Genomic DNA, 15,459 nt, shown 5'->3' with positions numbered 1-15,459 from the left:
CGAGGCCCAATCTCACACCCTCTGCAAGAGACCCCACTACCAGTATTCCTCAAAAGGTGGTCCTTTGACCTCTGCTTGAGTGACTCTGAGAATGGAGGGCTCACTATTGTACTCCTTTGGGTGATTTTTAGCTTGTGAGCCCAAGTGCTATTGATAGCAGTGAGAAATTGGAAATAACCCAAATGAATAGGGCCAGGTAATCTTAGCTACCAAGATGATAGAGCACTGTGTGGCCACTGAAAGTGACAAAAATGTGGCCTATCTTAATGCACAGAAATGTGTATATGCAGTAATCCGAAGTGACAAGGGCAAAACAGAAGTTGCCTTTACACAACGATCACAGCTATGTTCAAATCTCAGTGTGCACAATAAGAGCTGGAAGATAATTTAGAAGGCCACAGATAGTTGTAATTTTGAGTTGCCTTGATTTTTTAAAAAGTGATCTATGTATAGAATTTTAAATGAAATTTAGTAGGCAGAATTTTATTTATTTATTTATTTATTTTTTTGAGACTGAGTCTCACTCTGTTGCCCAAGCTGGTATGCAGTGGCATGATCTCGGCTCACTGCAACCTCTGCCTCCTGGGGGCTCAAGTGATTCTCATGCCTCAGTCTCCCGAGTAGCTGGGATTATAGGCGCCCACCGCCATGCCTGGATAATTTTTGTATTTTTAATAGAGACGGGGTTTCACCATATTGGCCAGGCTGGTCTCAAACTCCTGAACTCAAATGATCCGCCCGCCTTGGCCTCCCAAAGTCCTGGGATTACAGGCGTGAGCCACCATGCCCAGCCTAGTATGCAGAATTAAAAAAAGAATCCTCCATTAAGGGACTTGGAGATTGTCATGTCAAGATTCATTGAGCATGTCTTCCTGGAACATTAGCTAGGGAGGGATTCTAAGGCCATGTCTGAGCCCTGTGGGAAAGTGACATGATTGATTAGTGATGTCTGCCAATGATGATGAACGAGCAGTGGTAGTGTGCATGCTATGTAGTTGCCACCTCTTCCAAAGACATTCCCATTCCTATTGTCATTTTGTCATTTTTGTAGATCTTCTGAAAGATGAGTTTGTGATACCGAAGGTACCATGTGCAGGAAGAAACCTCTTTCAGTTAAAAGCTATAGGATTTTGGGCAAGTCACTGGGATATAAGATGGTATGAAATAAATACCTTAAGGGAACAAAAGCAAAATTCTCCACAATAACAGTCAGTTTGAGAATAGGTGGGCTCAACAGAGAAGACTTTGTGGCATTCGTGCTGGGTCTTGAAGGATGAGGAGATTTTACAGGTGACTATGCTCGGGAAGGGTATTTCACATGGAGGGCATAGCATGGATAAAGGCATGGAGGTGAGGAAATAAGAGGCCTCCTGGGGAGAAAGGAAAGTGTAGGTTAGTTGTAGAAGATGATTTTGGAAACGTAGGAAATGGAGAATGTCCTGAATGCCAAGATAACAAGTTTGAGTTTTATTTAGTTAGCGGTGGGCTTCTGATGAGTTTTGATGCAAGTGATGCTTAAAGGAAATGAGACTAGAAGGCGATAAGAAAAAGCCTGGGCACCACCACCATGAGGGGACCTGAGGACCCAGAATTTGACAAAATCTCCTGGGGGTGTAGGCTAGCAATCAGAGCCCTGGGATAACGGGGTGTGGGAGCTATAACTAAGCCCCAGCAAGACAATCTCCTGAGCTCTATCTATTGTTCAGAGATTTCCTGAGCTCTGAGCCAGGCACAGGGATGCAAAAGCCATGGGCTCTGCTCTCTGGGAGCTTCTAGTCATGTGGGTTTTTTCAGATATGGGGGGCAGCAGACAGGGCAGACCACAGGCAGGAGAGGACTTGAGATCTGACTGAGCTGTCAGAAGATCAATTGAGTAGGCAGGGGCTGTAGGCCCCAGGGTCTGGCAGCCAAGCAGGGATGCCCTAGCTTGATGCAGTTGATCAGGGACTCTCGGAAGGGATTTGTTGTGACTTCTTGGGTGTTTGCGGAAGGTTAGCCTGGCAGCAGCCAGACTCCTGGAGTCCTACCAGATAAGAAAAGGGTCCCTGAAGCTTTTGTTGGGGAATCTGGAGGCCTCACATGACTTAGGGGATCCCATGAATTCTGCTATATTAAAGGATTTGGCAAGATTCCAATGACCTGGGCCAGGCGCGTGGCTCATGCCTGTAATCCCAACACTTTGGGAGGCTGAGGCTGGCGGATAACGAGGTCAAGAGATTGAGACCATCCTGGCCAATATGGTGACAACCTGTCTCTACTACAAATATAAGAAAATTAGCTGGGCGTGGTGGCACGCACCTGTAGTTCCAGCTACTTGCGAGGCTGAGGCAGGAGAATTGCTTGAAGACGGGAGGTGGAGGTTGCACTGAGCCAAGATCGCGCCACTGCACTCCAGCCTGGTGACACAGCAAGACTCCATCTCAAAAAAAAAAAAAGATTCCAATGATCCTATAATTTTATTTACCTGCTTCCCAAATATGGGGACTCCCCTCAACCCAGGGAAGGCACTCCCTATCTTGTCTTTCACCTCATAGTCCAATGTACCTCTGGGGACTGCAGGGAGGAATGGAAGCTGAGTTGGCTTGAGACACAATCAGGTAGGGACCTCCCTCTCTGTGCCAGGCCCAGCTGACTTCTAGTCCTCCTTCCCCTCCCCCATTATAAGGCTGGGGGAAGCTCCAGGGCTCTGGCTGGGCAGTGGGTAGCAGTGGCTAGAGTGGAAAATCCCCCACCAGCTGGATGATATCAGTGTTTACAGATCTGGTCCTGGCCTTCTGCCTGGGGCCTGAGGACCTGACAAATCTGCCTGGAGCCCTGAGTGTGGGGTACGAGGTCGCAGAGAGGCTATTGGCATGGGGATTTTTTTCCCACTCACTCCAAAATGGAGAGCTGTCCTGGGCCAGGTGAGCAGGCACTGGGCCAGCTCTGGGTCACCTCAGGCAATGGGAAGCTGGTAGCTGGGAAGTGGGGTGGGAGTTGGGGGAGGTGGGGGAGGTGGTGCCTAAGATGAGGGATAGAGGAACTAACAAATCAGACTTGGGGACTGCACAAGGGCTTGGGAGTGGGTCATGGGAGACATAGGCACTTTAGGAGAACTGAAGACAGAGGCAGGGACACAGCGGGGCAGAAGAGAGAACGAGGAACAGCAGCAGGGCGCAGGCCTGTCCCTCCTCATATGCCCCTGCTCCAGGCCTCTGATCTAGGCTGGTACAAGAGGCACAACCAGAAGCTGGTGTGGCTTACTCTATGAGTGTGTCCTGAGCATTTGCTGAATTATGACAAGCATTTCTCCAAATGTCCTGTTTGACCTTGAAAGCCTCTGAAGCTGCTCAGATAGCTGTGACTTCAGCCATTGTCATCCCAGCCCCACCACCAGCACCAGAACTCCCAACACTGCCATCAGCACCACCCTCACCATCACCATCATCGTAACCAGCATCCTAGCTACTAGCTACTGACCTCCTGACCCCCTGACACCCCTATCTCCTCCCCTGAGGGTTTGAGGGTGCTAGGAGTTAGGAGTTGAGTCAAAGCTTCAAGTACATAACCTAGAGACAAGCAGTTCTCAATGATTTTGCCCATCCAGAAGACACTTAGCAGTGCCTGGAGATATATTTGGTTGGCACAATGGGTGGACTGCTCCTGGCATCGAGTCGGTAGAGGCCAGGGATGCTGCTAAACATTCTATAGTACACAGGATGGGGCCCACAACAAAGAACTATTTGTTCCAAAATGTCGACAGCACTGAGGTTGCGAAACCCTGGCTATAGATCCTATCTATCCCAGCACTCTGCCTCTACCTTTTTCTGGCCCTCGTCCCTAAATGCACACATTATGCCTCTGGTTTGGGAACAAGACGTAATCTTCACCACTCCATCTTACGGCAACTTTCTCTCTTATCGCTTGCACCTCCTGGCCTCCGATGCTTGAACTAAAAAGTCAATAAGATGAAAGTCTTTTGCGGCCACCCTCAAGAAGGAAAAATACACAGAAACAATTGATACACGAAGCACAGGGTACACCCTGGGTTGAGGTCATGGCTGCCCAGGGCAGGGAGGCAGCAACTAGACTAATCTTGGGCGTATAAAAGAGGAAAGAGTGCCCAGGTCTTCACTCCACTGCGACTGCAGAACTCAGAGTTGCTCTTCCTCTGTGACCAGTTGGGGACCAGCATCATGAAGTGGATGGTGGTGGTCTTGGTCTGCCTCCAGCTCTCGGAGGCAGCAGTGGTCAAGTGAGTCTGGGACCTGGCTGCTGGTGCAGGGAGCCTGGATGGGAGCCTAAAGCCCTGCAAAGGGCAACTGGGCCAGGGGACACCCTGCCTGTCTCTACTCTGGGACTTCTGCTAGGGGAAGGGGAGTCTCCCTTTGCTGATGTTAGACAGGACACATGGGTGGAAGGAGACACAGCCCCTGCCTTCAGGAACCTTCCTATCAAAGGGAAAAGCACGATCCCTTCCCCCATCTGATGAGGAAAGATGGACCTGAAACAGAGGTGGTAAGGGTGACTACTGCCCAAGCAGCCCTTGAATGGCAGGTGTGGATTCTTCTCACAGAAGGGAGCAATCCTTTTTGGATAAGGGATATCTTATCCACTATCCTCTCTAAAAATTGCTTTAAGGCTGAAAATTTACTGGCAGATGCCAAAATCATCTAAGCAGAAACACCAGTAAATGTAAATCTCTATACCCGAGGGGTCAGGAGAAAACTCTGGAGTAGATGGCATGGCTCACAGGCCATCAGGAAGGCGCCCAGCCTGCCATCCTGCCTGTTATTTCTCTATCCAAGAGTACTTCCTGAGGCCAAGAGCTGGCTCCTCTCAGAAACTCCTATCAATATGCATATTTGGTAGAGGTGGTTAATTAGTCTTCATAGCTCAGGGTGAAGGGGTTTAGCAGAGAATTTCTGGAGAATGCAGAGTCCCCAGGGAATGGGGATTAAGCAGAATTCTGGAGCCTAGAGCAAGGCCAGAGTGGACCCCTAGAGACTCCCAAGCAATGGCAGCAAGCAAGTCTGGGAAGGAGAGTGCCGAGGAGGTGACTGAGCCCATAGGAAGGGACAGAAACCGTGATTTATAAGTTCCAACTCCAGAGCTGATCTGTGCTCCAGACCACCCAGGCCAACTTCCCGTGGTCCTGGTGTCCTGAGAGGAGCAGTGATGGGGCCTAGGCCATGCGATTAGCAGCTGGGACAGAACTAGGACTCTGTGTCCTGAGTCCCAGCTAGTGCTGTTGCCCTTGCTCCATGCTCTGTCACATCCAGCTGGTGCCAGGTGCCTGAGGGCTGCCGTAGAAAGGAACTCTGGGGTGAACTTTGCCATCTCTGAAATCTTCTTTGTTTTTTTTTTTTGAAACAGAACTTCGCTCTTGTTGCCCAGGCTGCAGTGCAATGGCGCGATCTCGGCTCACTGAAACCTCTGCCTCCCAGGTTCAAGCGATTCTCCCACCTCAGCCTCCCGAGTAGCTAGGATTACAGGCGTGCGCCACCATGCCCGGCTAATTTTGTAATTTTAGTAGAGATGGGGTTTCACCATCTTGGCCAGTCTGGTCTCGAACTCCTGACCTCAAGTGATCCACCCGCCTCGGCCTCCCAAAGTGCTGGGATTACAGGCGTGAGCTACCGTGCCTGGCCTGAAATCTTCTGTTAAAAATGTGCATTTCCTGGGCTGGGCGCAGTGGCTCACGCCTGTAATCCTAGCACTTTGGGAGGCCGAGGCGGGCGGATCATTTGAGGTCGGGAGTTTGAGACCAGCCTGACCAACATAGAGAAACCCTATCTCTACTAAAAATACAAAATTAGCTGGGCATGGTTGCCCTTGCCTGTAATCCCAGCTACCCGGGAGGCTGAGGCAGAAGAATCGCTTGAACTCGGGAGGTGGAAGTTGAGGTGAGCCGAGATCAAGCCATTGCACTCCAGCCTGGGCAACAAGAGCGAAACTCTGTCTCAAAAAAAAAAAAAAAAAAAAAGTACATATCCTGGGCCAGGTGCGGTGGCTCACGCCTATAATGCCAGCACTTTGGGAGGCCTAGGCAGGCGGGTCACGAGGTCAGGAGATCGAGACCAGCCTGGCCAACATAGTGAAACCCTGTCTCTACTAAAGATACAAAAAATTAGCCGGGCATGGTGACAGGTGCCTGTAATTCCAGCTATTCGGGAGGCTGAGGCAGGAGAATCTTCTGAACCCAGGAGGTAGAGGTTGCAGTGAGTGGAGGTTGTGCCATTGCACTCTAGCCTGGGTGACAAAAGTGAAACTGCATCTCAAAAAAAAAAAAGTACATATCCTGAAAAGGGTAATGCCTAAAGTCCCTCTTCCTTTCCTGGGGAGGAATCTACGGGATATTTGACAGCAAAGGGCCAGGGAGATAGGAGGACCCTTGAGATGGGGTGAGGAGTGCATGCATGGTGAAATGAATGGTTTTCTGAATCTTAGAGCAAGTGCTGAGAAGAGCTTTGTAAGAAAGAGGGGAAGAGGCAAAGGGAGGAAGAAACACACACACACACACACACACACACACAGAGAGACAGAGACAGACAGACAGAGACAGAGAGCAAAAGGCTGAGAGAGAGAAAAAGACACACACAGACAAGGGGAACAAACAGAGTGGCAGGGAGGTTGAAGCATGCAGTTAAGAGAAGGAGAGAGAGAAAGAGAGGACTGGGAAGAGAGGAAGGAGGGAGGGCCTTGCCTCATACGCAACCCTTCTGTAGAGTGCCCCTGAAGAAATTTAAGTCTATCCGTGAGACCATGAAGGAGAAGGGCTTGCTGGGGGAGTTCCTGAGGACCCACAAGTATGATCCTGCTTGGAAGTACCGCTTTGGTGACCTCAGCGTGACCTACGAGCCCATGGCCTACATGGATGTGAGTCCTGACCCTTTCTGGCGGTAGCCTTCTCTCTGGTGTGGGCTGGAGGGAAGGGGCAGGTCCCTTCACTCCTCTGCCCATGGAGAAGCCTGGGGCCCCTGGATCCCTCTGGAACTAACAGCTTGCTCCATGGCCCCCAGGCTGCCTACTTTGGTGAGATCAGCATCGGGACTCCACCCCAGAACTTCCTGGTCCTTTTTGACACCGGCTCCTCCAACTTGTGGGTGCCCTCTGTCTACTGCCAGAGCCAGGCCTGCAGTGAGTGCTGGGCTGGGCAGAGAGGGGTGGTTGGCAGGGCAAGGCACTGATACCCTCTGGGGAGGGCCAAACTTCCAGAGGGAGCTCAGGACTGAGGGGAGCTCAGTCCTGGGGAGGACCAGGGACATGTGCAGGGCCACACAGCATGCCCAAGCCAGAGGAAAGATGCTGGTCCTGCAGCTGGATGGCCCCTTTGCCTTCCCTGCCAATATGTATCCCTTTGCTTATGCCAGCCCCTAACTCCCCACTCCCTTTTATTCCACTCTCCCCATTCTGTTTACTCTGGGCAGTGCCATTCCATTCCATGTGACTAATTTCCAGTCCATTCCATCCCACTGCATTCTACTCCATTCTATTCTGCTCCACCTCAGTATTTACTAAGTTCTCACTGAGTGTCTCCAAGACACACAACAGAACAATATAGGATGTTGGCTCCGTACTATAGTGGTTTTGGGAGACAGGCAGTGTTTGCTTTCTTAAGGTTGCCTTGGTCCCTGCTGAAGCCTTGGTGTTTGGGTCCTGATACCTTTGGCCCAAGGGGTCCCTTGATGTCCCCACCCTATGCTATGACTGGCTTCTTGATGAGTGAAGGTGGGGAGCACTTGGGGATGCCCTGGAGGGCTGGGGGGAATGCTGGGATGTGGTGCAGGCCCATTCACTTCTTCATCTGATGAGTAATTACTCAGCACTGCTGTGAGCCAGGTGCTTTGCTGGGGACCAGGGACTCAGGGCTGGGTTCTCTGCAACCCTGTCCACAGGGAGGCCACAGTCCTGAGGCATCCCAAGATTCTGTAAGTCAGAAGGGGCTTTGGGGACAAGGCTGGCCAGCTCCCATGGGCCTTCCAATGCCACCCCTTGACTTGGCAACCAGGGGTGCTGGGGTCCCAGGATGTGAGCGCAGCCTGAGCGAGAGGCTGAGGTGGGAACCCGGCAGGCCTGAGAGCTGAGCAGCCCTGCCCCGGCCGGCCTGACTCCTCATGCCCTGACTCCCCTGCAGCCAGTCACTCCCGCTTCAACCCCAGCGAGTCGTCCACCTACTCCACCAATGGGCAGACCTTCTCCCTGCAGTATGGCAGTGGCAGCCTCACCGGCTTCTTTGGCTATGACACCCTGACTGTGAGTGGGCATGGGGAGTGGAGGCTGGGGCTGTGAGCTATAAGCTGGAGGGGACAGTTAGATGGACTCTCCTGAAACACGGTGGAATGCTAGTGTTCTGGTGTGCAGGACAGGAAGGCAGGACAAGACAGGCCCATTCAGTCACTCCCCCAACACTCACTGGTGGCCACCATGTGCTAGGCACTGGGGCACCATACTGAACAAGAGGGACATGGTCCTTTTCCTTAAGAAGCATAAGGCCTGGGGAGCTCAGAGAAGAAGGAGACGGGTGAGGAGGTGAGCTGTGGCAGTCAAGGAAGGCTGCACAGGAGAGGTGGCTCCTGCAACACCTGTCAAGAGGCAGAGGTGGCTGGCTACGGTGGCTCACTCCTGTAATCCCAGCACTTTGGAAGGCCAAGGCGGGCAGATCATGAGGTCAAGAGATCGAGACCATCCTGGCCAACATGGTGAAACCCTGTCTCTATTAAAAGTACAAAAAATTAGCTGAGCGTGGTGGCACGCGCCTGCAGTCCCAGCTACTCGGGAGGCTGAGGCAGGAGAATCGCTAGAACCAGGGGAGCAGAGGTTGCTGTGAGCTGAGATTGCGCCACTGCACTCCAGCCTGGTGACAGGGTGAGACTCTGTCTCAAACAAGCAAACAAACAAACAAACAAACAAGAAAACCAAAACAAAAAAGAAGGGGCAGAGGTGAGGAAGGGATGAACAGAGGCTTGAGGAGTCTCTAGGGGAACCTGGAGGAGGTGAGTGGAGTCAGACTGGTCACCTCCCCTCGTTTGTGTCCCCATTAGGTCCAGAGCATCCAGGTCCCCAACCAGGAGTTCGGCTTGAGTGAGAATGAGCCTGGTACCAACTTCGTCTATGCGCAGTTTGATGGCATCATGGGCCTGGCCTACCCTGCTCTGTCCGTGGATGAGGCCACCACAGCTATGCAGGGCATGGTGCAGGAGGGCGCCCTCACCAGCCCCGTCTTCAGCGTCTACCTCAGCAAGTGAGCAACCAGCTGGCCAGTCCCCACCTCCCGGGGTGCTCCCCCGGCCGCCCTGGACGACTGAGGCTCAGTGCTCAATGCTTTGGGGTTTGGAGGCATCCCAGCGGGCATCTGGCTCCAGTCAGTCTTGCTCCAGGGCCTTCCTTCCTGGGCTTCCTCTTGAATCCTCTCCCAGCCACCCGACCACACCCCATCCCTGCACCTGTCCCCAGTCCCCTCCGACTTGTCTTTGCATTCCATGGCCACGATGGAATGAATCTCTTCCACAGCAGCTGAACTTTGCCCTGAGTTTTGCTGCTCTGATTCTCAGCACCCCTTGGACAGGCTTCCTGGTGGAGAAACGGGTGGGGCAGTTCGCTCACTTCCTTCTGACCGAATGTTTTCTACCTGTATCCCTCTTTTGCATAGTAATGTATTGCTTCATCTCCTTTTATCTATTGTTTTAGCCTGGTCCTGGAGTCTTCTGGTCTAGGTCCACTGCTGACCCCTAGCAGGTTGTTATCCTTGCCAGTCAACACAAGCATGTGCAGGCATTTAGTGAGACAGGCAGTGGGTGGGGGTGAGCGGCCTGGGGCCTGCTTTTCTTTGTTCTTCTTCAGAATTAACCAGCAACTTGCTTTTGTTTTGTTTTGTTTTGTTTTGTTTTTTTGAGATGGGGTCTCGCTCTGTCACCCGGTCTGGAGTGCAGTGGCGCAATCTCGGCTCACTGCAACTTCTGCCTCCCGGATTCAAGCTATTTTCCAGCCTCAGCCTCCCAAGTAGCTGGGATTACAGGCATGCGCCACTGTGTTCGGCTAATTTTTGTGTTTTTAGTAGAGACGGGGTTTCACCATGTTGGCCAGGCTGGTCTCAAACTCCTGACCTCAGGTGATCCACCCGCCTTGGCCTCCCAAAGTGTAGGGATTACAGGTGTGAGCCACTGCGCCCAGCCTTAGCCAGCCACTTTCTAGAGACAGTTAGCTTCATTGGACTAATCTGGGGAATCTGAAGTTCAAGGACCTCACCCTGTTACTAATGTTGCTAACTTCCTCTCCACCTCTGTTTATGATTCCTCTGCGTGTAAACAGAGCAGCTCCACCCAGCTCCACACTCCAGCTACCAGAGAAGCCTCTGGAACAAACACGGAATATCCTTACCCCACTTCACCAAGACCCCACCTGTCTCCAATCTCAGCAGAAAAGTAACAAGCTGGGCCTGGGTGGGGCTCCCGGTGACATGTCTACCAGAGGCAGGAAGCGGAGGGGAGAGGAGAGCAGAGTGTGGGCTGGGGGTCCCAACCACTAGGGGACCCCTCAGAGGTCAGCATCATTCGGGAGCCTGAGGCGCTGGGAATTCCAAGGCCTGGCCAGAAAGCCCCAGTCTAAGGGACGCATCCCAGTCCCCAGGGAGCCCCAATCTAAGGGATACAGCCCCATCCTCAGGGAGCCCCAGTCTGAGGGAGACACAGACTCGTCCTCAGGGAGGCCCAGTCTAAGGGACACAGCCCCGTCCTCAGGGAGCCCCAATCTAAGGGATACAGCCCTGTCCTCAGGGAGCCCCACTCTGAAGGGAGACTCAGTCATCTCCTCAGGAAGCCCTCGTCTGGATCAGGGAAGGAGCTCTGTTTCCCTGTGGAGGTGACTGCTCAGGAGGGAAGTCCTTTTCCATGGCACTCCCTGACTTCCCCTTCCCTTTCTCTCCTGCAGCCAGCAGGGCTCCAGCGGGGGAGCGGTTGTCTTTGGGGGTGTGGATAGCAGCCTGTACACGGGGCAGATCTACTGGGCGCCTGTCACCCAGGAACTCTACTGGCAGATTGGCATTGAAGAGTGAGTCTGCGGTGGGGCCCTGGGGATGTGGCACTTCCTTGGAGTGGGCTTCCAGGCCATGTCACACACACACACAGTCTGGCACTGCTCTGGGATGGGGCAGAGGACCCCTGAGGCTTACTCCTACAAAGCCACAACTGTCCTCTGCAGGAGTGACAAAGCCCAGCTCAGCCTGGAGAAGAGAGTGGATGTGGACAACATAGGGAGGGGCAGGACCTGGACTCCCGAACATTAGGGACCCTGCAGTCCAGCCCCATCATGGGCTCACAGATTAGAAACGAAGGTGTGTTAGCAACTAATTTGCTCAAAGTCCTTACAATGAATCAGTGGACCTGGTTTTCAGTGTTTTTAGAAACTTCCTTGACACTTTTAAGGACTAGGTCCCATGGCATGATGCAGGGGAATAGCCGGATTGATCTTTGCAGGGTCCTCACTTTCCTCAAGAAAGTAGCTGTAGCTCTTTGTCCCACAGTGGTGGGGAAAGCCCGCCCCAGCTGCCCTGAACTGGGGGAGTCCTGAGGCTGCCTGTCTTCTCCCCATACAGGTTCCTCATCGGCGGCCAGGCCTCCGGCTGGTGTTCTGAGGGTTGCCAGGCCATCGTGGACACAGGCACCTCTCTGCTCACTGTGCCCCAGCAGTACATGAGTGCTCTTCTGGAGGCCACAGGGGCCCAGGAGGATGAGTATGGACAGGTGTGACTGGTGAGGGTGTCTCTCTTCCCCAGGAGGCTACTCCAGAGGCATTCATGATTTCTCCTGGGAACACAATAGCCAGCTGGGCGCCGTGGCTCATGCCTGTAATCCCAACACTTTGGGAGGCCAAGGCAGGCAGATCTTTTGAGCTCAGGAGTTTGAGACCAGCCTGGGCAACATGGCGAGACTCTGTCTCTACAAGAAATACAAAAATTAGCTGGGTGCGGTGGCATGCGCCTGTAGTTCCAGCTACTTGGTAGGCTGAGGTGAGAGGATTGTTTGAGCCCAGGAGGTGGAGGCTGCAGTGAGCCATGATCTCACTATTGCACTCCAGCCTGGGTGACAAAGCAAGACCCTGTCTCAAAAAAAAAAAAAAAAAAAAAAAAGCCTAACTCTTGACCTCCATGCTTCTATCTGCCCAAGGCACTGGAGGCAGGGGGACCTGGGACGACTGGGGCTGGGTGCAGGATGGGGGCCTGGAGGCTTGTTCAGGCGGGGCCAGTTGCTTGTGCTGAAGGGGAGAGGGAGGTTACTATTAGGCAGGAATTTCTTCTGAGCTGCAGTCACTCAGCAGAAACAGAGGAAACGCTTGCTGGACTTTGGGATAAGAGCAAAATGACTGGAATGTGGGGCTGAGTATGTGAGCAACCAGGGCTGACCCTTTATCCCCACCTCTCTCACCTCCACAGGGCCATGCTCCCCTGCGCTTGTCTGTCTTGAGTCCAGCCAAGGGTTTGTTTAATTAACCCAAGCCCACTACCACTAATTTTAATTTTGGGAGACCAGTGGGGTACTCATTATGCAGATCTGGTTTTTTTTGTTTTTTGTTTTTGTTTTTTTGAGACGGAGTCTCTCTCTGTCGCCCAGGCTGGAGTGCAATGGCGTGATCTTGGCTCACTGCAACCTCCACTTCCTGGGTTCAAGCAATTCTCCGGCTTCAGCTTCCTGAGTAGCTGGGACTACAGGTGTATGTCACCACGCCTGGCTAATTTTTTTGTATTTTTAATAGAGATGAGGTTTCACCATATTGGCCAGGCTGGTCTCGAACTCCTGACCTCAAGTAATCTGCCTGCCTTGGCCTCCCAAAGTGCTGGGATTACAGGTGTGAGCCACCGCGCCCAGCCATCTGTGTTGTTTTTGTCATTGTTGTTGTTGTTGTTATTGTTGTTTTGAGACAGAGTCTCACTCTGTCACCCAGGCTGGAGTGCAGTGACACAATCTCAGCTCACTGCAAGCTCCGCCTCCTGGGCTCAAGCAATCCTCCCACCTCAGCCTCCTGAGTAGCTGGGACTACAGGTGTGTGCCATCATGCCCAGCTAATTTTTGTATTTTTGGTGGAGGCGGGGTTTCATCATGTCACTCAGGCTGGTCTCGAACTTCTGGACTCAAGCAATCTGCCTGCCTCGGCCTCCCAAAGTATTGGGATTACAGGCACGAGCCACCATGCCCGGCCAGATCTGCGTGTTTTAAAATGCCACTTGCAAGCTGGGCATCATGGCTCATGCCTGTGTATGTGTATGTATGTGTGTGTGTGTGTGTGTGTGCATATATATATATATATATATATATATATATAGGCACTTGCAGAGAAAGAGCAGAGGTTCAATCTTTAATATGGGAAATCGAGGCAAGAGGAGTTAGGAGGCTCTGGGATCACTCCAAATCACACCCATTCTGAGTCCATGGGTATAATGCCAGCATTACCTACACAGGACTTTCCCTTGGAGCTGCATTCTCTAGTCCAAAAACAGGCTTAGGGCTTGGGCCTGGAGCTCAGGCCTGGGATCCAGGGGCTGAGATGATGGGGCTGGTGGGTGCTATCAGGGGGAGGAGGAGTTAACCAGGGACCTATCCCTCTTGCAGTTTCTCGTGAACTGTAACAGCATTCAGAATCTGCCCACCTTGACCTTCATCATCAATGGTGTGGAGTTCCCTCTGCCACCTTCCTCCTACATCCTCAGTGTAAGTCCTGGTCCCTGCAGGCTGAGCCACCATGATTGGGGTTGGGAGGAAGGGCTGGGGAGCCAGAAATGCTGAGTCTCCTGCCTTGTGCCATTTTCCGACTCCGCACTTGTACTCATTTACCTTCCCCACTCATTGATTCTAAACCCCCTTCTCTGGAACAAGGCTATGAAATAGAAGATTGTCATCTATGATCAATTATTATTAATTAGTGGGGAGAGGCACTGGGCTCTTTGTTGAGCACTTACTAGGGCAGACCACTGTGCAAAGCACTTTGCTTCATGATCCCATTTAATTGTCACAGTATTTAATGAGGGAGATACTCATTTCTGTTTTACAAATGAAAACTTGGAGGTTCAGAGAGGTTGAGTAACTGACTCAAGGCGACACAGCTAAGGTTTGAATCCAAGTTGGTTTGGCTCCAAGGTTTAACCACCAGGCTGATCTGCTCCAAATTGGGAGCAGGAGGGAGGTCTGTGGGAAGAGAAGTTTCCCATCATGGGGAGAGGAGACCCTGCTGAGGACCACGGCAGCCTGAATGTACCTGTTCCAGAAATCCTCCCACCCGCTCTGCTCTGGTGGCTCAGTTGGCCTATGAGCCCTCAAGGCAGAGACCCTGGCTCCCTCAGCTCTGCACTTGTGCTCCCAGCCCAGGGCTCAGAGCTGAGCAGGGCCCAGCTCATGTGTGAACAAATGAATGAGTGCTGCCTTTCTGTGTTGAGCAGAACGACGGCTACTGCACCGTGGGAGTCGAGCCCACCTACCTGTCCTCCCAGAACGGCCAGCCCCTGTGGATCCTCGGGGATGTCTTCCTCAGGTCCTACTATTCCGTCTACGACTTGGGCAACAACAGAGTAGGCTTTGCCACTGCCGCCTAGACTTGCTGCCTCGACACGTGGGCTCCCCTCTTCCTCTTGACCCTGCACCCTCCCAGGGCATTGTATCTGTCTTTCCACTCTGGATTCAGCCTTCTTTTTCTGGACTCTGGACTTTCTCTAATAATAAATAGTTCTTCTTTATGTTGGTCATCCTGTTGTTTTTGGAAGGGAGTTTTCCCTGAGTGGCTACAAGGTTTCCTGGTGGGTCACTGTGATTTTAAGAGAAATGGGACCTAAGGCATGGCTTGGGATGGGCTCTGTAACCCTCAGAGCTTAAAGTTCATACTTTTCCCCTGGAAAGGGAAGACAGTGGTAGCGCCATCATGGGTGGGTGGGTGGCGGGCCGGGGGAGAGTGTTCCTACTTGAGTCACAGAGAAATCGAGCCTATTTGCTCGAACCAACTCAGCAAGGGATCTTGTCCCTTTGGACTTCATCTCTGTCCTCCTCAGGAGCCTCTTAGCAAAAGATCCAGAAACCAGGAGCAACATGGTATGTGGGGAAGGAGGAGAGAGAGGAAGAAAAAGAGGAGGGGAAGGAGAAGAAAAGCAGGGGAGGGGCTGGGGGGAGGAGACAGGGAAAAAGGGGCGGGGAAGAGGAGAAAGTAGAGAATGATGCCTCCGCACCCTGTGAACTTCCAACAAGGGAAGGTGACATGAAAGGAGCTCAGACAATTTCTGTCCAGCAACATGACAGCAAGCTCAGGCTGGTGAGTGGGGCGTGAATGTAGAACCCATAATGGGGGCAGGCTGCCTTCTACCGTCATATTTTACCCTGTCCTTCGCCAGGCTCACCCTGGCCTTGCCCCTTATGATCGGGGCAGGGATAAAAGTGCAAGATCCAGGTCCTGCACCCTACTCCTGAAGAGAAGCTGGAATTTGCCACAGGTGGAGTTTCTATG

General features: G+C 52.4%; 1 protein-coding gene across 1 annotated transcript; it reads left to right on the top strand.

Moving 5' to 3' along the window:
• Positions 1-4,021: 4,021 nt before the first annotated feature.
• PGC (progastricsin) lies at positions 4,022-14,701 on the top strand. The gene is made up of 9 exons (XM_016955459.2): positions 4,022-4,234; positions 6,708-6,858; positions 7,002-7,119; positions 8,117-8,235; positions 9,024-9,223; positions 10,909-11,028; positions 11,573-11,720; positions 13,584-13,682; positions 14,408-14,701. The coding sequence occupies exons 1-9, from the start codon at positions 4,176-4,178 to the stop codon at positions 14,558-14,560; spliced, it is 1,167 nt and encodes a 388-aa protein (XP_016810948.1). The 5' UTR covers positions 4,022-4,175; the 3' UTR covers positions 14,561-14,701.
• Positions 14,702-15,459: the final 758 nt, after the last annotated feature.

This window comes from Pan troglodytes, chromosome 5 (assembly GCF_028858775.2).
Source record: "Pan troglodytes isolate AG18354 chromosome 5, NHGRI_mPanTro3-v2.0_pri, whole genome shotgun sequence".
In the NCBI taxonomy this organism is placed as follows: Eukaryota; Metazoa; Chordata; class Mammalia; order Primates; family Hominidae; genus Pan; species Pan troglodytes.
Note: the sequence above shows the minus strand (reverse complement) of the source record. Positions and strands in the feature narration are given on the sequence as shown.

Excerpts from the sequence above, each read along its gene's own strand:
- PGC (XM_016955459.2), top strand. The coding sequence starts at position 4,176 with ATGAAGTGGATGGTGGTGGTCTTGGTCTGCCTCCAGCTCTCGGAGGCA. Across the intron at positions 7,120-8,116 it reads CTGCCAGAGCCAGGCCTGCA|CCAGTCACTCCCGCTTCAAC; the intron begins GTGAGTGCTGGG and ends ACTCCCCTGCAG. Across the intron at positions 13,683-14,407 it reads CTTCCTCCTACATCCTCAGT|AACGACGGCTACTGCACCGT; the intron begins GTAAGTCCTGGT and ends TGTGTTGAGCAG.